This window comes from Bombina bombina, chromosome 6 (assembly GCF_027579735.1).
Source record: "Bombina bombina isolate aBomBom1 chromosome 6, aBomBom1.pri, whole genome shotgun sequence".
Taxonomy (NCBI): Eukaryota; Metazoa; Chordata; class Amphibia; order Anura; family Bombinatoridae; genus Bombina; species Bombina bombina.
The window spans coordinates 728,493,514-728,517,461 of NC_069504.1; the positions used below are offsets into that span (position 1 = coordinate 728,493,514).

The 23,948-nt window shown below is 37.0% G+C and overlaps 1 protein-coding gene and 1 long non-coding RNA gene across 2 annotated transcripts in view; both read left to right on the forward strand.

The window, feature by feature from the left end:
- Nucleotides 1–14,610, forward strand: part of COLGALT1 (collagen beta(1-O)galactosyltransferase 1) — a 72,651-nt gene extending 58,041 nt beyond the window's left edge. Inside the window, exons 10-12 of the mRNA XM_053717935.1 lie at nucleotides 839–966; nucleotides 6,681–6,887; nucleotides 13,408–14,610. Coding sequence (XP_053573910.1) covers nucleotides 839–966; nucleotides 6,681–6,887; nucleotides 13,408–13,675 — 603 coding nt within the window. The 3' untranslated portion in view covers nucleotides 13,676–14,610. The remainder of the gene's footprint in view (nucleotides 1–838; nucleotides 967–6,680; nucleotides 6,888–13,407) is intronic.
- Nucleotides 14,611–15,722: 1,112 nt separating this feature from the next.
- On the forward strand, nucleotides 15,723–19,080 carry LOC128663557 (uncharacterized). Its single transcript, XR_008402884.1, has 2 exons — nucleotides 15,723–16,584; nucleotides 16,709–19,080. It is a non-coding gene; the product is annotated as an uncharacterized LOC128663557 (long non-coding RNA).
- Nucleotides 19,081–23,948: the final 4,868 nt, after the last annotated feature.

The window sequence follows — 23,948 nt, forward strand, 5'->3', positions numbered from 1 at the left end:
TAAACATTTTGGTGTTGACTGTCCCTTTAACTAGAGCACAGGTGAAATAATCAGCTGATGGGTGTTAGCATTATAGTAACTATGGCTACTAATCAGTTGATTATTTCACCTGTTCTCTAGTTAGGATATTATGAATATCTGGCTTGTTAAGGGCCCTGAAGACTGGGGTTAGGAAACACTGCTTTAAAGAGATATTAAACTAAGTAAAATGATGAATAACTTTTTACTGAAAATACATAATGTTTAATATTAAAGTGGGCAGTAAAAGCATGGTATGCCTGAACAGCGGTGTGCATATGTGCAGTTGCGTACAGCATTACATTCAGGTTCCTGTGCATCAGCATGCATAAATGTAAATGCCCCCCCAACAAGAATGGAATGGGCCAATCATTGATATTTAAAGGTGCTTTAAAGCTTTTTTTTATATTAAAGGGACATAAAACCCAATTTTTTTTCTTTCACAATTTAGAAAGAGCAAGCAATTTTAAACAACTTTTTTAATTTACTTCTATTATCTAATTTGCTTCATTCTCTTGATATCCTTTGCTGAAAAGCATATCTAGATATACTCAGTAGCTGCTGAATGGTAGATGCACGTAGATGCCTTGTGTGATTGGCTCACCCATGTGCATTGCTATTTCTTCAGCAAAGGATATCTAAAGAATGAAGCAAATTAGATAATAGAAATAATTTGGAAAGTTATTTAAAATTGTATTCTCTACCTGAGCCATGAAATAATTTTTTGGGGTTTAGTGTCCCTTTAATGTCTAGTATGTATATCAACAATTAGCACAATTAGCACTTTTTTTTTAATAAACACGATTCTTCCTTTCCCTAGATCTCTGAGAGATCTCTTGCTGTTTCGGCTGTGTTTGAAGATGACCTGAGATTTGAAATTTTCTTCAAGAGGCGACTACAGAATCTGCTGGAGGATGCGAAGAAAGCAAAATTAGACTGGGATCTCATGTAAGTGTTAAAGGCATATTGGGCTTTTTCTTCACAATCCTTTAGAGAAGTTTACCTTCCTTCTTTTTTCTTTTTTTTTTTTTTAAAAAACAGAATTCACCATTAAAGTCTGAGGGGTTTTGTACATAAATCATTTGATTTTCTATTGGAATGGCGTTTGTTTGCTTTTTAATATCCTTTTTTTCTGAAAAAACAAAATTATAATTTTAATAATTTTTTTATAAGGTATCTTGACCTAACTTAGTTTATGTGGCTGCTATAGTTATTTATATGACTCATCCTCAGCCTTGTTTGAAATCTTTCTGGGCTATTATGGGTATATGGGAAATGATTCCCTAACTACAGTAAACTATATAATTCTAAAATGTCCATTATGCAGTAGAAAAACTGTTGCTGCATATACTGTGATTTGTAGAAGTTACACAACCTTTTATTGTAGGTTGCTACCATATATACATGCAGGATTAATATATCTGTAATAGTGGCCACTGGAGATTAATAATGTTTGAGATAATTTAAAGCAAACCTTTTTTAATTTATGTTTCAGTAACCACTAGATATGTGCATTTGGTTTCTTCGTGAGGATCCGAACGTAGAAGTAGGCGGTTGCTAATGCTGTTCGGCTCTTTTTGGAGCCAGATTTATTCTTGTGAAAGATCACCACACTAAAATCTGTGCAAATACAGATCCTAGCGTGGTGAACTTTTACAAGAATAAATCCGGCTTAGAAAAGAGCCGAACAGCAGGAGCGGCAGCCTACTTCTACGTTCGGATCCTCATAAAGGAACCGAATGCACGTATAAAGTATAATGTATATTGTATGTTCTTTATGATTGTGTGGGCAATTTATTTCGCTTTAGTTAACTTTTTTAAAGGAGAGTAAAAATATAAAATGAAATTGCTCTTTATTTTTCTGTCCCCATGATTAGTTTCTAGACATTTTTGATTCAGACACAGCATACAATTTTAAAAAATTTCTCATTTACTCCAGTTATCAAATTTGCTTTTTTCCCCATGATATTATTTGTTGAAGAGATACCTAGGTAGATGTCTGGAGCACTAAATGACAGGAAATTAGTGCTGCCATCTAATGATCTTGCAAATGGATAACATTCTTGTAAAACTGCTGCCATATAGTGCTCCAGACATGTGCACACTCCTGAGCTTACATCCCTGCTTTTTAATAAAAAGATACCAAGAGAACAAAGACAATTTGATAATAGTAGTAAATTAGAGAGTTTATTTAAAACTGCGTGTTCTGTCCGAATCTTTAAAGAAAGAAAGATTTAGGGTTTCATGTCCCTTTTAAACTTAAATGTTGCCTCACCCATATAGCTCAAGGCGCATATTTGAAAGATTAAAAGGACATAAAAGTGCAAATATAAAATGCTCTAAAATGTTAGTGCGTTTTATTACTGTACTATTTCTAGATTTCTTGCATATATCTGTGTTTCACCCCTGCAGAGGGGTTTAACACATTGGGAGGGAGGCGGGTGGGCGGCCCATCGCTGTAGGGGGCGGGAGGAGGGCGAAAGCGGGTGGGCCCGCTATGCTGCAGGGAATGAATAAAAAAATAAATAAAAAAAAAAGCTGCATCATTGAGGGGGAAGGAGGGGCAATAAGGGGGATCCTATGTGGGATCTGTTGACAGAAAGGGAACTGGGAGGGGGTATGGCATTGAGGGGGGCAGCTACACTACATTTTTTTGCCAAATTTGCATCAAACTGGGTACTGGCAGACAGCTTCCAGTACCTAAGATTGCAACAAATAGGTAGAGGGTGGAGGGTTAGAGAGCTGTTTGGGGGGAGATCAGGGAGGTTGGAGGGTAAGGGGGGATACTACCCTGCAGAAAATATATATAAACCCCCCCCCCCCCCAAAAAAAAAAAAACAACAACTTATTTTTATACTGGCAGACTTTCTGCTAGTACTTAAGATGGGGGTGACCTTTGGGGGGTAGGGGAGGGAAGAGAGCAGTTTGAGAGGGGTCAGGGATGGATCAGGGGTGGGATGTGTGGGGTGGGAGGCTGATCTCTACACTAAAGCTAAAATTAACCCTACAAGCTACCTAATTAACCCCTTCACTGCTAGGCATAATACAAGTGTGGTGCGCAGCAGCATCTAGTGGCCTTCTAATTACCAAAAAGCAACGCCAAAGCCATATATGTCTATTTCTAAACAAAAGGGGATCCCAGAAGCATTTACAACCATTTGTGCCATTATTACACAAGCAGTATGTAAATTTCAGTGAGAAACCTAAAATTGTGATAAAGTGAACATTTTTTTTATTTTTTTTTTATTTTTTTTATTTGATTGCATTTGGCATTGACATGGAGGCATGAAATATACCAAAATGGGCCTAGATCAATACTTTGGGTTGTCTACTAAAAAAAAAAAAAATATAGTTTTAATAGGTAAATATAATAGAAAAAAAGGCTCTATTTCTGTTTAAATGTAGTGATGGCAAAAATGCTCTGGTCTTTTGGGGAAGTTTTTGTCTGAAATGCCTGGTCCTTAAGGAGTTAGTCAGCTTTAGAGCAGCAATGCACTACTGGGACTTAGCTGAACACATCTGGTGATCCAATGAAAAGAAGCATGTAGCCATCAATGATTAGCTAGCTCCCAGTAGTGCATTGTTGCTCCTGAGCTTGCCTAGGTGTGCTTTTTAACAAATGACTTCATGTTCTGTGTGAACCATGAGTGTTTCATTTTATCTTTTATGCCCCTTTAAGTCCTTTTGCTAGTTACAAAACACTCACACCTGTTTGACCTTTATTTGTAAGTTGCCTCTTTTAGGTGCTTGACAATGATGGAGTATAGCATGATGGTACATTAGTTTGTTACTGTCTCTGCCTTCCCCTTAGAGCTTGGAGTAAGTCCCCTACGCAGTGCAGTGTATTTAGTTTTTGTGTGGCCCTAGGGACTCGGAAATCAAATTCGTTTTTGGCATTCGTAGGGAAACGAGTTTCCAAAAATGGACGCAGTCTGCCATTTTCTTTTTATTTTGGTGTCGGATTTATTAGAGTAAAAGTACAACATACACATTTGTGAAACTCCAGATGTTTGTGTATTATACTTCTCTTCTAAATCCGGTGCCAAAAATCGCAGATTGCAACAATTTTCTGCATTTGTTAAAAAAAATTTCATGCAAAGATATTTTAGCATGTTTAAATAGTGTTTTTCCATGTGTACAATGTAATTTTGTATTTATTATTATTTTTATTAAAGGGACAGTGTACTGTAAAATGAATTTTCCCTTAAAGGGACACTAAACCCAAAATATTTATTTCATGATTCAGAACATACAATTTTAAACAAAATTCCAATTTACTTCTATTATCTAATTTGCTTCACTCTTTAGATATCCCTTGTTGAAGAATTAGCAATGCACTTGGGTGAGCCAATCACACGAGGCATCTATGTGAAGCCACCAATCGGCAGCTACTGAGCCTATCTAGATAGGCTTTTCAGCAAAGGATGTCAAGAGAATTAAGCTAATAAGATAATAGAAGTAAATTAGAAAGGTGTTTAAAATTGCATGCCCTTTCTAAATCATGAAAGAGAAATTTTGGGTTTCATGTCCCTTTAATGTTCCAATGACTTACTATATCAGCTGCAGAGTATAAAATGTATGGGAAATTGCTATTTAAAGTTTACTTTTATATATGAAATAACTGGTTTTGTTCTTTAAAACCATAACCCATTTCCATTAAAATGAGTTGAGCTTCCAGAGAAATTGGATATCCTTATTTTATCACTTTCTATATACACACATGCTTCTTTATATCTGTCTTACATCAAAGCCCAATACTTAGAGAGAACATTTTAAAATTAACATTTTATTTCTCATATGCCCTAACCCCACTGGAAGTGTATTTTTTTCTGCCAATATTTTAAGTATAGAAATTTTCAGTATAGGTAGGAATACCACAGGCAACATCAGCTATTTTAAATGCATGATATAAAGGTACCACACTAGTCGCCTAACACTGCGCTAACAGAAAAAAAACTGCTAGGACTCTGAATCTATAATAGTATTTGTGAGTCCTCAGCACTTCTGATGTATTTAAATAATCTCTATGAAATATATTATAGAAATTAGATCGAGCTATCGGCTGGATACAGTAATAGTGAAAATATATTTATAGTGAAGAAATATACACATTTGCCAACAATGATAATAACATTGGTATATATAAAAAAAACAAAATATTATCCTTTAAAATATATGCCACTAAAGTTAAATAATATGGTTAAAATATCTATCGGTGACCCGTTCTGTATTTCTTGTATCCGATTTCCTCCTATCTCCGTGTTAGAGTGCGGTGCTGCTTGACTGGTCACAGGACGCTAAAGAGCGCCCAGCCGTGTAGACACTGAAAGCAGAAAAGAACAGAGCGCAACCGCAACTCAAGGTAAAAGTTTTTAATGAATTATATTGCGCTATAGATACAGTTGCACTTACAAGATCATCATAAAAATCGTGCCTTTGATACAAAGATTTTTCCTTCTGACGGCAACCCGACTTTAGCACCACTTCAGGCTGTGTTCAGTCCTTGCGTCTGTATTAGGTCCAAAGGCACAGATGATTATAACCCCAGGTAACAAATGTGCTTGTAGCCACAACTTGAATATCTTAGTAAAAAGTCTGTAATGATATCTCTCTGGTCTACGCATTTCATCCGATTCATACGGACTTTCTCAAGACTCAGGACTTGTTATAATCACCTGTGCCTTTGGACATAATACAGACGCAAGGACTGAATACAGCCTGAAGTGGTGCTAAAGTCGGGTTGCCGTCAGAAGGAAAAAATCTTTGTATCAAAGGCACGATTTTTATGATGATCTTGTAAGTGCAACTGTATCTATAGCGCAATATAATTCATTAAAACCTTTTACCTTGAGTTGCGGTTGCGCTCTGTTCTTTTCTGCTTTCAATGATATAAAGGTAAATGAACAATTTGAAAAAAATGATTACTCTCCAGCAGGGAAAATGGATCATTGAGAACAAATTAAAGGAGAGAAAAATTTAGGGTACACTGTCTCTAGTTCAGTTAAAATGCTATATTACGCATAGTGAAACAACTTTGCAGTATGCTTATATATTTATTTTGCCCACTTTTTTCCTGCAATTTAAGTCTTAAAATTGTACATTTTCTAGTTCAGAAAACTGAAAGAGCACATAGCAGGCTTCACAAGCCTAAAGCTGCCACATATGAATCCCTAATTTGCAGTCTATCTTATCTTTTCCACTAAAAAAAAAAATGGTGGTTTTGTTAACACAATGATAGTGGCAATACCTGTTTCCATACTCAAGTCCAGATTGGCTCCTCTAAATAAGAAAAGTGGTGTGGAGTTTAACAGTGTTTGCTGCAATTGTTTTTAAATAGTCAATCTGTTCTAATAATGTCCAGACTGTGCTGATATGTTAGTCTATTGGAACACTGCCGAAAAGTGTTGTAATAACAAGGTGTTTACTGTGTCAGTCCAAGTTCCCTTTAACTCTGAAAGCTCTAGATTTTTTTTTGGTTCTGTTTATGTTAATGTTTATTCAGAAATAGAGTATTATTATCATTATTATTATTATACTTTATTTGTATAGCCCCTCAAAATTCCATAGCGCTAGATGATATCTGAATAAACTCTGTGTTGTTCTCCAACTTAAAATATACATTTTAATTTATCAAGTCCACATCCTTCTTTCTTCTGTTTTAGCTACCTGGGGAGGAAACGGATGCAAGTAGATGAGCCTGAAGAATCGGTGTCTGGAGTCCGAAACTTGGTGGTAGCAGATTACTCTTACTGGACTTTGGGGTATCTGATCTCACTCCGTGGGGCAAAAAAGCTACTCAATGCTGAACCTCTAACAAAGATGCTTCCTGTGGATGAGTTCCTGCCTATTATGTATGATAAGCATCCCGTGTAAGTCATAACATTCTGCTCTTCAGCACTATATGCGTGTTCATCGCTTTTTTTATTCACACTGTATGTAATATATGCAAGTTCTAAAAAAAAAAAAAAAGCAAAATGCTGCAAATTGCCTAAAGCATCTATTTGATTTGCAGGTGGCAGATTTTACTTTTCGGCCTCCATAAAATTTGGCTGACACAGAAACATAATGTTAGAGCCCTGTCATATTCATTATTCTAAACTTGGTGTCTAACAGGTTAAAAAAACAGCTGTTTTTACAGGGTCCAGGTTAAAGGATTCTCCTTTTTTTTTTTTTTTTTTTTTTTTTTTTTTTTCCTTTTCCTAGTGGGGGTTGACATCCCATGCTAAGTTACCCAGAGGCTAATATAAAGGGACACAAAACCCTTTTTTTTTTTTTTTTTTTTTTTTTTTTTTATTCAGACAGATAATACGATTTTAAACAACTTTCCAGTTTACTTCTATTATCTAATTTGCTTCATTCTCTTGGTATACTTTTGTTGAGGAAGCAGCAATGCACTACTGGGAGATAACTTAACACACTGGGCAGCCAATAACATGAGACATATATTTGCAACTACCAATCGGCAGCTCCTGAACCTATTTAGGTATCCTTTTCAACAAAAGATACCAAGAGAACAAAACAAATTAGATGGAAGTAAATTGAAAAGATGATAAACATCACAATCTCTATCTAAATTATGAAAGAAACAAATTGTGTTTCATGTCCCTTTTAAGGGTTCTTTTACTTCCTGTCAATAGGAAAAGACTCCTGATGTTTGTCAAAGTGGGGGATGGGGTAGCACATGGGAGGGAGTCCCATAAATACAGCCTCACCCACATATTTGACTTAAAGATGAATGGGGCATAAAAGTGCAAAAAAAAGCACTAATTTATTATATGCCCCAAGGCAGAACATGCAGTGATCTGAGATGTCATTGCAGAAAATGCAACATATCTGCAGAAAGAATGTAACACATGAGGGAACAGTTAGCACTGTCGCTTTTTAGTGCTGCTCCACAACAGGCTGTTCTCTTTAAACAGTGCTTTACTCTGGTTGCATTGTATACATTTTCCTTAACACAGTGCAGCCACAGCAAATACAGGGTAGCACTGCAAAGCAGCAGCTCATTGATTGATGACTGCCTTGTTTTACCTGCTGCAATATAATATATACAACTTTAAAAATTGCTTTATTCTCCAGATAATCAGAATATTGCAATTGAGCTGGTGCTTTAGTATAACTGCCTAAAATTGTATTTAATTAATAAATGACCTGCAGAAATTTTTTGACTAAAATGTCATTGCAGAAAGTGAAAACAAGTTCTGCCTCTGGGGTTATATGCAAATAAAAGTGCAATTTTAAAATGCTCTAACTATGTGTTTAACCTCTGCAAAGGGGGTTAAAAACTAGGTTAAATTCGGCTCTAGCACAACAATGCTCTACTGGGACCTAACCGAACACAATCGGGGGAAAAGGATCCACAAAGAAATACACTAATAGCACTCATGAGACAAAAAAGAATACTAATAATAAGTCAGTGAATCGTATGTCAACTGGAATTGAGTACTTGAGACACTAAATTAAAATATAACTTTTATTGGGTTAAAACTTAAAAGCAGGGATCTAAATTTAAAATTACAACCTGGGGCAGAAACAGAAGTGATTAGCTCTGCTTTAAAGGGACACTAAACACAATTTTTTCTTTCATGATACAGATAGAGCATGCAATTTTAAGCAACTTTCTAATTTACTCAGATTATCAATTTTCTTCGTTCTCTTACTATCTTTGACAAAGAAGGCATCTAAGTTAAGGAGCCACACAATTTTTGGTTTAGTACCCTGGACAGCATTTAGCCACCAATCAGCAAGCACAACCCAGGTTGGGAACCAAAAATGGGTCGGCTTCTAAACTTACATTCTTGCTTTTCAAATAAGGATAGCAAGAGAATGAAGAAACAATGATAATAGGAGTAAATTAGAAAGTTGCTTAAAATTGCATGCTCTATCTGTATCATGAAAGAAAAACAATTGGGATTCAGTGTCCCTTTAACTGATTGTTAAATAGCGTTAGGTGGTCTGACACACCAAAGATACAAATAAATGGCGTAGATACAATTTTATCAAATTAGCGCTGTTGTAATGGACACTCAGTGTGAGGTTGCCTGAATGCAAAAATACTAGCAAAGTATGAGGTAGAAATAAGCTGGTAAAAGGGGATTTTTGTATACAGTTATAAACACCAGCTTGTAATTTTGGTCATTGGTAAAAAGACTACATGAGCATTGTGCTGTAGTAATAGTGATGTAGCACTTGAGCAAAGCCCCAAACATCTGATGGATACCAATGATTAATAATACAGACGCAGCTTAAAGTATACCGTAATTGGACTGGCAGCTGTTCTCATCTCATATAACATTGGTTCCCGGGGGGCGTGTCCGAGCTGTGTTCTGGATAGGACACATTTTCTGTGGGCTCCAGAGGAATCTTTAATAATCCGCCAGTTATTATCTTTAAACAGCAAGAATAGAACATATCATCTAAACACCCCACAGTACTGGCTATTGTGGCACTATATTTTCCTATTTTTAGCTGTTTTCATGACACTGGAGGTTCAGATCGGAGTTCAAGGGCCTATGGCGGCGGCCTACTTTTCCTAGGCAATCACCTCCCCCCCCCCCCCCGGGTAGAGCCGGGTGATCAGTGCTGTCAGAGTAACCTGACTTACTGAGTCTCTACGACCCATCATCATCATACAGCTCTAACGGATCAGAGGGCTGAACCTGATTACCATTAACAGCGGGGAAAAAGTTAAAACTTGTTTATAAAATATTTGCAACAAGCAGAGGATGTCCAACATGGTGGAGGAACACAGCCAGCTAAACCACGAGGAACTTATGGCAAGATTCACTGCACGCATGTTAAAGCTGATAGATGGAGCTCCATATGAATATTTAATGCAGCGCTTGGAGGTAGAGCAGGAGAGTAAGATACCCACTACTGTTCATTTACCGGGACAAATCCAGACAGGCTCAATTATAACTGACCCATCTCCTACTACACAGGAGCTGTACGGAGCGGTACACGCACAGAAGGCAGACAACACAGCTCACACACCGGCAGACCTACACACCAAGCAAGAATTATAAAGAGCAGCACGAAGAGGAGTTTTGTCAAGTGGAACTACCCCTGATGATTACAGATCCCCAGGAACCTCAAAGCCAGATCACTAGTGTCGCAGCACAAATAGCAGCAGAGAAGGGCACAGCAGCGTGGTCTCAGCATAAAGTAGATACCGGGTCAGGTTTCACTAAAGTGGGGATTTCAGAGATAGCACCCAAGACTGGACCATTATATGGAACTCATCACAAAGTAAGAGACACAGCACCAACCTTAAAAGATCACGGCTACATGTGGGCTCACTCTTCTAGGATACTCGGTAGCAGGCTTAGAGCACCAGAGACATTGTCCAGTTTAACAGGTCCTTTAGCTCTAATAGCCACACGAAACACTATTGGGAACTTTATCTCTCTGATCAAGTTGAACTGGCTTGGTAGTCGCTGCATAAAAACTCATACCTCTATCGCCTACTATGGCCAGCTGGACACAGGGGGTTAACTGGAGGTAAAGTGCTCCCATCATCCAGCACAGTTGCTGCTTATGGCAGCTGCATGTCAGAATGATTTTGTGGCAAAGTGTTCAAAATATGTTGTTAGGTTTGGGATGTACATGTTAAATTACGAGAAGCTTTAATAGTTCCACACTGTTCCTAGTTTAACCTTGTTTATCTGTTGTGTTATGAACATCGAGTTTGTAAGCTTTATTTGATGTATAGCAATATTAGCTTGAGATCCTGGTCAGCTTGGTACATTAACTTGTTTTTAACATACCCTGAGCAGACAGAGCCAGTGCACATCGTAACATAACAGAAATTGCTTGCTTTCAATGTGAAATATATTTTATCCTCAGACCACTAAATGGCAGCATATTCATATCAGATTAATTTGGTCATACAACAATGCAATCAGAGCGACAAGACTAGCTTCCTTCCATCCTCATACTCACATTATCACCTCTATACCTGCTGCATCACAACTTACTTTACACTGCAGATAATCCTTTTATTTATTAGCACATCTCAGAACACTGCCATCTGATCCTGTTTTGGTTTTTAACATACCTGTATTATAGCATTTGGATTGTATAGTAGTTTGTTTTTTTGTTTGTTTCCCCATGATTATATAACCCCCTATATCGTTTCTCACATAATCCAAGGACCCAAGAGAGGTCTATTTGTTGAAGGGGCAGAAATAAGGATATTTATCATATGTTTTAAACTAAAAGGAAAATCTCTTTGAATGTATCTAAGTTATGTTACTGTGTAGGTTTTATCTTTGTTCTTTGTTTCATGTGCCTGTGAGTTTATCCATCTCTTGACTTGGAAAATCTGAAAATGTAACACTTGCAGGTGTAGCCTACACAGAATTATTTGTATTAATTTATATTATGTTCTGCTCATGATTCCTCAATAAAAAATGATAAATAAAAAAAAAAAACAACAACATTGGTTCCCTGAATGAGCCCCGTAGTTTGTCTGCACCAATCATACACCGGATGTCAATTCAATATTGAAATACAATATAGTGTGATGCTAGTAGTTGTGAACTCAAAATATATAAACCCTTTGTAATATGGTATTGTGAGCCAATAGACATATATTTGAAACACAATGTAAATATAATGGCCCCAAAAACGGAGTGTCTTATATCACAAACCCCATTCCATTAAATAGTATCATAAGTTATTGGGTCAACGGTGATCTAATATGATAGAACATACATCAAAAAGAGATCACGCTATTCGTGCCTCCAAACAGAACACAGGAGTTCCCTAGACTCCTCACCAAAGCCCTGTCGCTGAAGCTGCAGGCTTGTATCTACGCCATTTATTTGTATCTTGGGTGTGTCAGACCTCCTAACGCTATTTTACAATCGGTTAAAGCAGAGCTAATCACTTCTGTTTCTGCCCCAATTTGTCATTTTAATTTAGATCCCTGCTTTTAAGTTTTAACCCAATACAAGTTTTATATTTTAATTTAGTGTCTCAAGTACTCAATTCCAGTTGACATACGATTCACTGACTTATTAGTATTCTTTTTCGGCTCATGAGTGCTATTAGTGTATTTCTTTGTGGATCCTTTTCCAGAATTCTTTTCAAATTTCATGTAACAGCACCTCCCCCTCATAACTACATTTATTAATGTGTGGATATAATTAGGGTAAGAGTCTATGAACGCATATAAATAGTGCCCTTACTACCTAACAGAACACATCTGGTGAGCCAATAACAAGAGGCATATATACGCAGCCCCCACTCAGCAGCTGGCTCCCAGTAGTGCACTGCTGCTACAGAGCCTTCCTATGCATGCTTTTCAACAAAGTATACTAGAAGTAAACTAAAAAGTCTGTTACAATAAATTGCTCTGCCTGGACCATGAAAGTTTGATTTTGACTTTCAATGTCCAGTTAAAGCCAATGCAGAAGCACTTAATTATTTTCTAGCAAATTTCAAAGTTAATCTAATTTTTCTTTCCCCCTGTATCATGTGACAGCCAATCACAAAATGTATATACTATGCACTATTTGCATGTGCTCTGTTGAAATTAGAGCCTCAAAGTTTGCATATATAAAGAATGTGCACATTTTGATTAGGGAAAGTTTTTTTTTTTTTTTTTTTTTTTTTTTTTAGTTTTTTTTTAAATTACATGATCTAGATCTTTCCTTCTTTCCCTCTTTCTTTCTCTCCTTCTTTCCCTCCTTTCTTTCTCTCCCTCTTTCTTTCTTTCTCTCTTTCCCTCTTTCTTTCTCTCTTTCCCTCTTTCTTTCTCTCTTTCCCTCTTTCTTTCTCTCTTTCCCTCTTTCTTTCTACACTCTAAGGCACCAGCTCCTACTGAGAATGTGCAAGAGTTCACATGATGTACCTATCTGCATTTTGTGGTTGTCTGATGGCTGTCACATGATACAGGTAGGAAATGCAACTAACTTTGTATTTCAAATGAGTAGTAGTTGTCAAAGTAAGTGTTTTTGCATTGTCTCTTTATTATGATTGTATTGATTATGCTATTCTACTGTGTTAAGTGGTCCTTTAAGTTCAAAGTTTGATTGTTAATTGTTACTAAATGTTTGAAATTGGTAAATGGAAAATGAATAAGAGGGGTATAAGAGAACTAAACTTGCATTGTATAAGCATGTTGTGTAAAATAGAGTGATGATCCAAGGCACTACAAGCAATCAGAGGCTGTTATGGCGCACTCCAGATTATTATTATTTATTTATTTGTAGAGCGCCAACAGATTCCGTAATTACAAGAGATAGCATGTACCGTCCATGTCCCATATAAGCAGTAATTAACAACTGTTCATAAAAAAAAAAAAAAAAATCAAAATTGCTTGATTGGTGCACTTCTTAAAAAAGAAAATTAATTTCAATTTTTTTTTTTTTTTTTTCATTACAGTTCTGATTATTCCAATCAATTTTCTCCTCGGGACCTACTCGCCTTTTCTGTAGAGCCCCTACTTATATACCCCACACACTATACTGGGGATGAGGGCTACATTAGTGATACAGAAACGTCTGTGCTGTGGGACAATGTTACACAGCCCACCGACTGGGACCGTGCAAAATCACAAAAAACTCAACAGCAGGAGAAGTTGCGCAGTGAAGCTTTGAACACCCCGACCCTGCAATCCCCTTTTGACAATGCTGCTCGAGATGAATTATGACGCTGAGGTTTTGTAGCCCCATCTTTTAGTAACAGGAAACTGAGGGAATTTAAGCTTTCTGTGTGGGAAACTACTTGATTACTTATTGGAACGGTTATGTGTTTTTTGTTTTTTTGTTTTATTTTATTTTAATAGCAACATGGATAATCTTCCTTTATATCATGTCCTTTCATTTCATACTTGTTCCCCTTTTGATTACATTCTAGTAGAACATACCAGCAAATATGATCTCTCTGTGGGAGATCTCTAATGCCTTTTAATTATTGGAAAGGTCCTCTGTGCTGGAACATTTAATAACAATAAAAATAAGAGTAATATATTTAGATCTAGAGACTGAACAACACCTAATGCAATACTTAAAAGAACATTCTAATGCAAAAATTAAATGCTAGAGCAAGTAATGTTGGCATTACTGACTCTAGGTAACTATGTGGTTATCCCCAGCAAAGGTGTTAAACAGATACATAAAGTCCCATTAACGCACTGCATGCCGTGCAGGACACAGCCGATGAACCAATCAGATGTGGCAGTCTCACAACCCCGCTAATCACTCTGTGTCCGTCGCTGAAGCTACAGACCTTGCAGTTCCCAAGTGAAATTTTATGTAACCCTTTTAAACACATAGTTTCCCAGGGTAAGTAATGCAAAAAATATGTGCTCTTACTAATATTAGGGCATGTCATATATTGCATTGAAATGTCTCTTAAAAAAAATCTTATTTCCTTATGCCAGGTATATTGCATGTGATTGTTTCTAATTCTATAAAGTTAAAGAGACGCTGTTCTTTATATTAGAAACAAATCCATTGTTTTTATTCCCTTTACACATTCAGATGCCACATATCATCTTAAAGCTGCAGAATGACTTTTATTTTTAAGATAGAAATGGTGTGGTGATTGGTTGATTTTCTAGGTAAAATAAAACATTTAAAAATATTTTTAGTTAGATATTATATGTAAAATGATATGGTTAATGGGATTAAAGAATTCCTCATTCCTTTCTTTTGCTCTCAAGCTAAAAAGCGAAAATATTTCCAAATACTAACTACCTACTTGTTTTAAAAGGCCTAGTTTATTGTTGAAAAATGACTTTCTCTAATTCTAACTCTATGACAGAGGGGTTGAACACACAAAAGAAGCAAAGCCCTGCTGATCCCAAGTGGAAACTGCTACTGACCCAATCTGTTTATACGACCCAGCTGTGCAACTACATCTGCTGATTGAATCAGGGGCAGTTTCCACTAAGGACCTGGTATTTCTACTGCGTAATTATAACCTCTTTGCAGAGGATAAACACTTAGGGCTCGATATATCCAGCCTTCTCCTCCCCTTATCAGACCGCTGCTCCCTACTCTTTTCTCCACCTCTTAGGTGGTGAATTTAAATCTCCCCAGTCTCGTCCGACCGGGAGATAGAGAGCTGCTACCTGCGCATGATTGGCTGTGAGCAGGCAGGGGACGGGATTGCATCTGTACTTAAAATAGCGCTTGTGTGCAATGTTAATATCCGGCAGTGGATTGCTGAGCTCAGACGACAGCCAGGGTGAATGTGACATACATGAAGTCTTTACTGGCACAATACACACTACTGCCACAGCTTACTGAGCTTAAAGTGTCAGTAAACCTTAAAAATAATGTTATATAATTCTGCACATAGTGCAGAATTATATAACATTATTTAAGTGCTATAGTTCTAATAGCCTTTTTTCTCTTTAAATATGTAAAAATTACGGCGCTTTTACAGACCCGCTCTCTGCTGAGCGGGTCTGTAATATTTAGTCAGCGCATCGGGCCAGCTGTATAGTCACAGCCCGGCCCGACCGCGCGATAGCACTAAGTGCAGCTCGCTCCTGTGACAGGAGCGAGCTGCACTTAGTCTTATGACACGGTCGGGCCGGGCTGTGACTATACAGCTGGCCCGATGCGCTGACTGAATATTACAGACCAACTCAGCAGAGAGCAGAGAGCAGGTCTGTAAAAGCGCTGACATTTTTACATATTTAAAGAGAAAAAAGGCTATTAGAACTATAGCACTTAAATAATGTTATATAATTCTGCACTATGTGCAGAATTATATAACATTATTTTTAAGGTTTACTGTCCCTTTAAATACTGTTGCATGGGCCCTCTCAGATATGTACATATGCCTCTGAAAAACAGCAATAACTTTAATAGATTTGTTTTTGCTAATGGAAGTATATTGCAAAAATGCTTCTATTTCAAATCTAAATCATCCGTGCATATTTACATTTTGACCTTTCTATCCCTTTAGTTTGTAGACTTTGTCAATTAGCCAATTAGAAAATGCTCAGTTGTGCCACTGAGGAAGCTCATGTGTGCGCTTTATCGTACCTAGACAGAGTACTTTGAATGTGTGTCCACTACTACAGCAGCACAAATCTGTTTTATCCCACTAGAAAGAGAGCAAGACTAGAGCCTTGGGTGTAGGCTCCCCTAGAAGAATAGTGCTCGAGTGATATGGCGTCTGATTGGCTGTATCATCCTATGACTATGAAATAGGCAGGGGGAAACACTGATTACAAGAGCTGGACTGAAGCTGCATATTCAGTAAGTTGCTGCTATTAGACTGCAAAAAAACATATACCTGCATTTATGAAAAACCTGCCTAGAAATGCTTAATAGGCTATGTTCTCCGCCAATATGCATGTGCACAAAATACTACCAATAAAATATAGCTAGGATTTAAACAAATGCATCATTTTGAAACCAAAATTCAGAATAGTGAGAAAAGCTGAGATTTTGTAAATTTCTCCTTTATTGTTGAAGTTTTATTTAGGAATTGAGCACTAGAGTAGACCTACAAGGACGCAATGGTTGAACCAGGCGCAGCCTATGTAAAGATTGAAAACTCATCAAATTTGGCAGAATGACGGAATATCAATTGTCTAGGGTAGGGGTCAGCAACCTTGGCTCTCCTGATGCTTTTGGAACTACATTTTCCATGATGCTCAGACAGCCTAAAGAATGTCTCAGTATCATGGGAAATGTAGTTCCAAAAAAACTGGAGAGCCAAGGTTGCTGACCCCTTGTCTAGGGAATAAAAAAAAAAATCTGAGCTGTGCGTTTCTAAAACTATCTATTACTTTTCTATTGTACATTCCACTAAACAATTGACCAGTCTCTTTGAAATATGTTGATGTGAGACAGATTTTTAAATTTGTCTCCTCTCCAAGAAAACAAAAATTTAAAGGCAACTGTCTAACTCCAGAATAATTTTACCTGCAAAGGGAAATTAAAAGCTTTAAAGATGTGGTACTTCTGGTCAGGTTTCAATTGTTTGGTGCTCATTACTATTAAGAATAAATGGTACTGCACTATAATTAATAAATATTTAATTTAATAAAGGGGGATCTCGTCAATAACTTATAGTAAATAATACGTGATGGACGCTGAGCGCACCATCTGCAGGTGCAATAGAATATTCAATTTTAATATTTTAGGAATAGATCAGCATTATTCAATTTACAAACGTATTGGATGGATATATATATATTATATTTATGATTTATGCTAACATTTCTTTAAAACACGGTCAACCAAAATTTCCATTGCAGTCATGGGACTTGAGTCCATTGTATTTTTTAAAAATGTGAATAGCTTTAAAAAAATGAGTCCTATTGACAAGAGTATATGGTTTAACCACATTGTAGCGTTTATATTTTTGTTCTCCCTAATTTAATGTTTGAGCTAGAAATTCCTGCTCTCTACAAAAGCATTATAGGGTTTTTCTATTATATGAGTTGTGTGGTTCCAGAACTAGATAGCAGCTTTGAAATGTATTGTCATTGTCTGTCTGCCCAAGGAAAACCTTAGTACAGGGTGGCAAACTTATGATGCAAAAGCCCAAGGTGCTTCTCCATAATAAATTTGTCTAGTCTACCACCATACTCTTTGGTTGTAGTGTAGTGCTTAATAAATTATTTTTCTTATTTATCAGCAGGTAAACTTTAATTGTTGGCTTATTGATGATTCTTAAGCATTAAAGGGACATTAAAACAATATTTAATATAGGAAAGTACCATAGGCACATGGAAATTCTTTTTAGATGATTACCACCCAATTGTGCACACGCTCTAAAAGTGTTCCATCTCACGTTTGTATATCATTGGGCTTTTGCTAACAAGTAAATTTCATATAAAGAACAACTTTGCCTTTTGAGTAAATTGAAATCTATTTTTTCCCACAATAATTTGTAGAGATTACATCAACCTCTGATACTTATGTGGTTATATGGAATTTCTGTTTTATTGAAGAAAAAGGGAATCTTATATGCAGGAAATGGATCAATAGGGCTTGGTGCAAATTGGACAAGTGAGCATCTATACAAAATTATAAAAACCAAAATATATGGTTCTTTACCGTTTTTGTTTTTGTAAAAAGACAATGTCCTGATCATTTGTTTTTGTCAGTATATTTTTTTTTATAGGAACATAATACCTAAGATTAGTTTTGTTTCTATGGCTTTGTGTTTTATGGATTAGGCAAAACCCACAAATGTAATTTGTGTTCACACTCATTTTTGTTTTGTTTTAAAAGATATAACTTTTGTTTGTTATTTACAAATGTCTTTTAGCTAGAGACTTAATTGACAACGTTGTCATCAATTCTAAATTTGTCCATAGTCTACAAATAAGAAATACTATTTACACCTTATTTCCTCTTAAATGTTTTTATACTTTTCACGCCCTGGAGTAATCGCTTAATTAGCATCCCTGATTGTGAGCGATCATTACTCAAGTACATTGTGCAGAGAGTGCTGTTGATTTTGCATGTGAATTCATCATCACTCTCTGATTGTTAATATGGGAAAGAATTAAGACTAAAGAGGAAAAATTATAGACGTGCACTTTTTGTAATTCATTTGAATTTGAACACTTTTTCCCCTAAAATGTTAAACAAATCTTAATAAATGTTGTATTTGTTTTATTGATTATTAGAGCAAAGTGAGCAAATCAACAAATTTCTAAAAGAACGTGTTTCTTTTGCATAAGAGAGAGTAAATTTAAAGTTGATGAAAATGTTGACATTTATGTCCTTTTTTTAATTTGGCGTCTTTTTTTCATTTGTTAGATTCCTGTTTTGTTCTGTAACATATATATATATATATATATATATATATATATATATATATATATAAAATCTCTAAACCAATAAGCCATTATAACTAATAAGAATGACTGACTGTTTTTGCGGTATGACTAATTACCAAGACATATTTCTTGAACAATGAATGTCATTTCTTGGAGGACTTCCTCAAAGCATGATGTTTAGCTGAAGGGGGTGCTTAGCATGGTGCTGAATAGTAAAATAATCCCTAACAAAACCAGTGCTGTTTACAGAGTTCTTTATATTTTTGTGCTTTTTCAATAAATAGTTTTTACAGTAATTGTGTTTTATGTTTTTTATTTGTGAAGGTATGGATAGTGTGTGCACAAAATGTAATATTGTACATGCAGATGTACAATATGTTTACTTTTAATACTCTCCATGAAATCACTTATTTAGGGATATAATGGCAAATAAAACCAGTTCTGATTTTTTTTTCTTAAACACTGATACCAGCCTATAATTTGACTGCACTTGCATGTATGTATTAAGCCAGATTGATGCAGATGGTTTACCCCAGCAATGAAAATGTTTGCTTCTGCAATCACAAAAGCCCTAGCTGCACTACCGCCTTCAAATAAGGGAAAAAGGTCAGTTCAAAATTTACCTTCTAATAATATAAGTACTGATCTACAAAATACTGAAGTATCTTCGAATGATGATTCCTCCAATAGTGAGGCTCCGTCAGCGGACATAGAACCTCATAATTCCTCCTTTTCATTTAAATTTTAACATATTTGTTCTCTTTTAAAGGAAGTCTTAGTCACTTTAGGGATTGAATAAACTAAACCTTCTAATGATAAACCCTGTATTCATTTGAATTCAATATATAAAATCTTCCTGAGATTTTCCCTATACCCGATGCTGTCTCTGATATGATTGCTAAGCAATGGTCTAAACCAGGTGCCTCTATTAACCCTTCCTCAAGATTTAAAAAAAAACCAACTATATCCTTTACCTATTGCTAACTTAGAGTTATGGGAAACGGTTCCCAAAGTTGATAGGGTCATTTTCACTCTAGCTAAGTGTACTACTAGTCCATTCGAAGACATTACTTTTTTTAAAGACCCTTTAGATAGAAAATTTTGAATCTTATCTAAGTAAGGCATATTTACATACTGGCTATATTCTTAGACCAGCTACAGGTATATCTATTGCTGACTGCTTCTACTTTCTGGTTATCCAGTCTTGCTCAGCATTTGTCTTCTGACCCGGAATGTTCTAATCTCTTAAATTTACTTCAACATGCAAATCATTTTATTTGCGATGCAGTATTTGATATCATGAAAATTAACATTTAAAATGTGTCTTTAGCTATTCTTACCAGAAGAGCTTTATGGCTTAAGTCATGGAATGCTGATATGGTATCTGAAACCTGGTGGTATCTCTTTCCAAAGGAAATAAATTAATTGGGTCTCAACTGGATTGTAGTCTAAAGTTAAATTTAATGCTCCCAATCGCTTTTGTCAGAACAGAAAACTGACTCCTCCCCTAAACCCTCTGGCTCAGTTTGGAGACCATCTTCAAATTGGAATAAATCCAAGCAGAATAAGAAACCTAATCCAGATTTAAACCTTTTTTCAAAAATCTTGGTTAGAATCTGTCCAAAATCCCTGGATTCAAAACATTATTTCTCAGGGATATCAAATTGAATTCAGAATATGACCTCCTATGGGGAGCTTTTTTTCTCACCCATATTCCAAAACATCCTATGAAAGCTCATGCCTTTCTAAAATCTGTTTCGTATCTAGAAAATATGGGAGTAATTGTTCCAATTCCTTTACAGGAACAATAGATTAGATTTTATTCAAATCTCTTCATTGTACTAAAGAAGGAAAATCCTTTCAGATCAATTCTGGATCTGAAAACTCTAAACAAATTTGTAAGAATTCCAACTTTTAAAATGGAAACTATAAGGACTATCCTGCCTTTTGTTCAACAAGGTCACTTTATGTCCACAATAGATTTACAGAATGTTTACCTTCACATACCAATACATCCAGAACATTACCAGTTCCTGAGCTTCTCCTTTCTGGAAAAGCGTTATCAGTTTTTTGTTCTTCCATTTTGCCTAGTTACATCTCCAAGAATATATACCAAGGTTCTCAGTGCCCTTTTATCTGTAATCAGAGCTCAGGGTATTGCGGTATTTCCTTACCAGGATGTTATCTTGGTACTCGCTTAATGTTTTCATTTAGAAGAATCTCACACAAAACAACTATTGTTGTTTCTTCAAAGACATGGTTGGAGGATCAATTTACCAGAGAGTTCCTTGATTCCTCAGACAAAGGATACCTTTTTAAGTTTCCAGATAGATTCAGTGTCCATGACTCTTTCTCTAACAGAAAAGAGACAAATAAATCTGATTTCAACTTGTCTGAACCTTCAGTTTCTCGCATTTCCTTCAGTGGCTATGTGTATGGAAGTACTAGGCCTCATGATTGCATCTTCGGACGCAATTCCATTTGCTTGATTTCATGTGAGACCTCTTCATCTTTGTATGCTGCTCCAATGGTGCAAAGGTTATACTTTGGATATCTCAACAGATATTCTTAGATCCCAGCACGCACCTATCTCTGACTTGGTGGCTAAATTATTCAGGGGACTTCTTTTGCTCCTACCTGGTCTGTGATCACCACAGATGCAAGACTTTCAGGTTGGGGAGCTGTCTGGGGGTCTTTGACAGCACAAGGGGTCATCAGTCCCTACATCCAGGAGAGTGGTCTCTCCATCAAGATTTATTCTATCTGACAACTATGGGGCCTACCAGAAATGTCTTCTGGTCTCTCGTTTGAGCAACAAACTTCCCAGGTACCTTGCAAGGTGTAGGGATCCTCATGCAGAGGTGTTGGATGCTATAGCAGTTCCATGGTCTTTCTTATGTGTCCCCTCCTCTGATCCTGCTTCCCAGAGTGATTTCACAAATCAAATTGGAACAGTGGTTTGTAATCGTGGTAGCCCCAGTGTTGACTTACAGGATTTGGTATGTGGATCTGGACCGAATTTCCAGTTGCCCACGTGGCCTCTTCCTCTAAGGCCTGACCTTCTGTCTCAACGTCCCTTCTTCCATCCAGATCTAAAGTCTCTGAACTTAATGGCATGTAAATTGAACGCTTAGTTCTTCATTACAGAGGATTCTCTGATTCTGTGATTAACACTGATTCAGGGCCGCAAGCATGTTTCTAGAAAAGGAAATGTATGCTTACCTGATAAATGTATTTCTTTTACGATATGACGAGTCCACGGATTTCATCCTTATGGGATTACGCCTCCTGGTCAGCAGGAAGTGGCAAAGAGCACCACAGAAGAGCTGTATATATAGCTCCTCCCTTCCCACTCCAGTCATTCGACTGAAGTTAGGAAGAGAAAGGTAAAGCCAAAGGTGCAGAGGTGACTGAAGTTTGACAAAAATAAGTAAATACCTGTCTTAGAAATGACAGGGTGGGCCGTGGACTTGTCATATTGTAAAAGAAATACATTTATCAGGTAAGCATAAATTTCCTTTTCTTTTAAAAGATATGACGAGTCCATGGATTTTATCCTTACTTATGGGATACAATACCAAAGGTATAGGACACGGATGAAAGGAAGGGACAAGACAGGAACCTAAATGGAAGGCACCACAGCTTGAAGAATGTTTCTCCCAAAACCAGCCTCAGATGAAGCAAAAGTATCAAATTTGGAACAAGTGTGAAGAGACGACCAAGTTGCAGCCTTGCAAATCTGTTCAAAAGAAGCATCATTTTTAAATGCCCATGAAGAAGCCACAGCCCTAGTGGAATGAGCCGTTATTCTTTCTGGAGGCTGCTGTCCAGCAGTCTCATATGCCAGACGGATGATACTCTTCAGCCAAAAAGAAAGAGAGGTAGCCGTAGTTTTCTGGCCCCTACATTTTCCAGAAAAAACAATAAATAATGAAGATGATTTTGGAAAAGTCTTTAGTCGCCTGCAAGTAAAATTTCAGGGCACGGACCACGTCCAAGTTATGCAACAGACACTCCTTCTTAGAAGAAGGATTAGGACACAACGAAGGAACAACAATTTCCTGATTAATATTCTTATTAGAAACAACCTTAGGAAGAAAACCAAGTTTGGTACGCAAAACCACCTTATCAGAATGGAAAATAAGATAAGGAGAGCCACATTGTAACGCTGAAAGCTCAGAAACTCTACGAGCAGGAGAAATAGCAACCAAAAATAAAAACTTCCAAGATAGCAACTTAATATATATGGAATGCATGGGTTCAAACGGAACCCCTTGAACATTAAGAACTAATTTCAAACTCCAGAGTGGAGCAATTGGTCTAAACACAGGCTTGATTCTAGTCAGAGCCTGACAGACTGAACGCTTGTGTAGTAAAATCGACAAAGCAGAAATTTGTCCCTTTAAGGAACTTGCTGATAACCCTTTCTCCAATCCTTCTTGGAGAAAAGATAAAATCATGGGAATCCTAACTCTACTCCATGAGTAGCCCCTGGATTCGCACCAATAAAGATATTTACACCATATCTTATGGTAGATCTTTCTAGTGACAGGCTTTTGTGCCTGAATCAAAGTATCAATGACCGAATCAGAGAACCCCCGCTTAGATAAAATCAAGCGTTCAATCTCCAAGCAGTCAGCTGCAGAGAAACTCATTCATCCCTGAATGAGAAGGTCCTGCCTCAATGGAAGCTTCCACGGTGGCAGAGAGGACATGTCCACCAGATCGGCATACCAAGTCCAGCGAGGCCACGTAGGCGCAATTAGAATTACCGAAGGCCTCTCCTGTTTGATCCGTGCAATCACCCGGGGAAGGAGAGCAAACAGGGGAAAAGCATAAGCTAGGTTGAACGACCAAGGCACTGCCAAGGCATCTATCAGTTCGGCCTGAGAATCCCTCGACCTGGACCCGTATCTTGGGAGCTTGGCATTCTGATGAGATGCCATCAGATCCAATTCCGGTCTGCCCCATCTGAGAATCCGGGTGGCAAAGACCTCCGGATGGAGTTTCCACTCCCCTGGATGAAATGTCTGTTTAAATAATCCGCTTCCCAGTTGTCCACTCCTGGGATGTAGATTGCTGACAGATAACAAGAGTGAGCCTCCGCCCACCGAATTATCTTGGATACTTCTATCATCGCCAAGGAACTCCTCGTTCCTCTCTG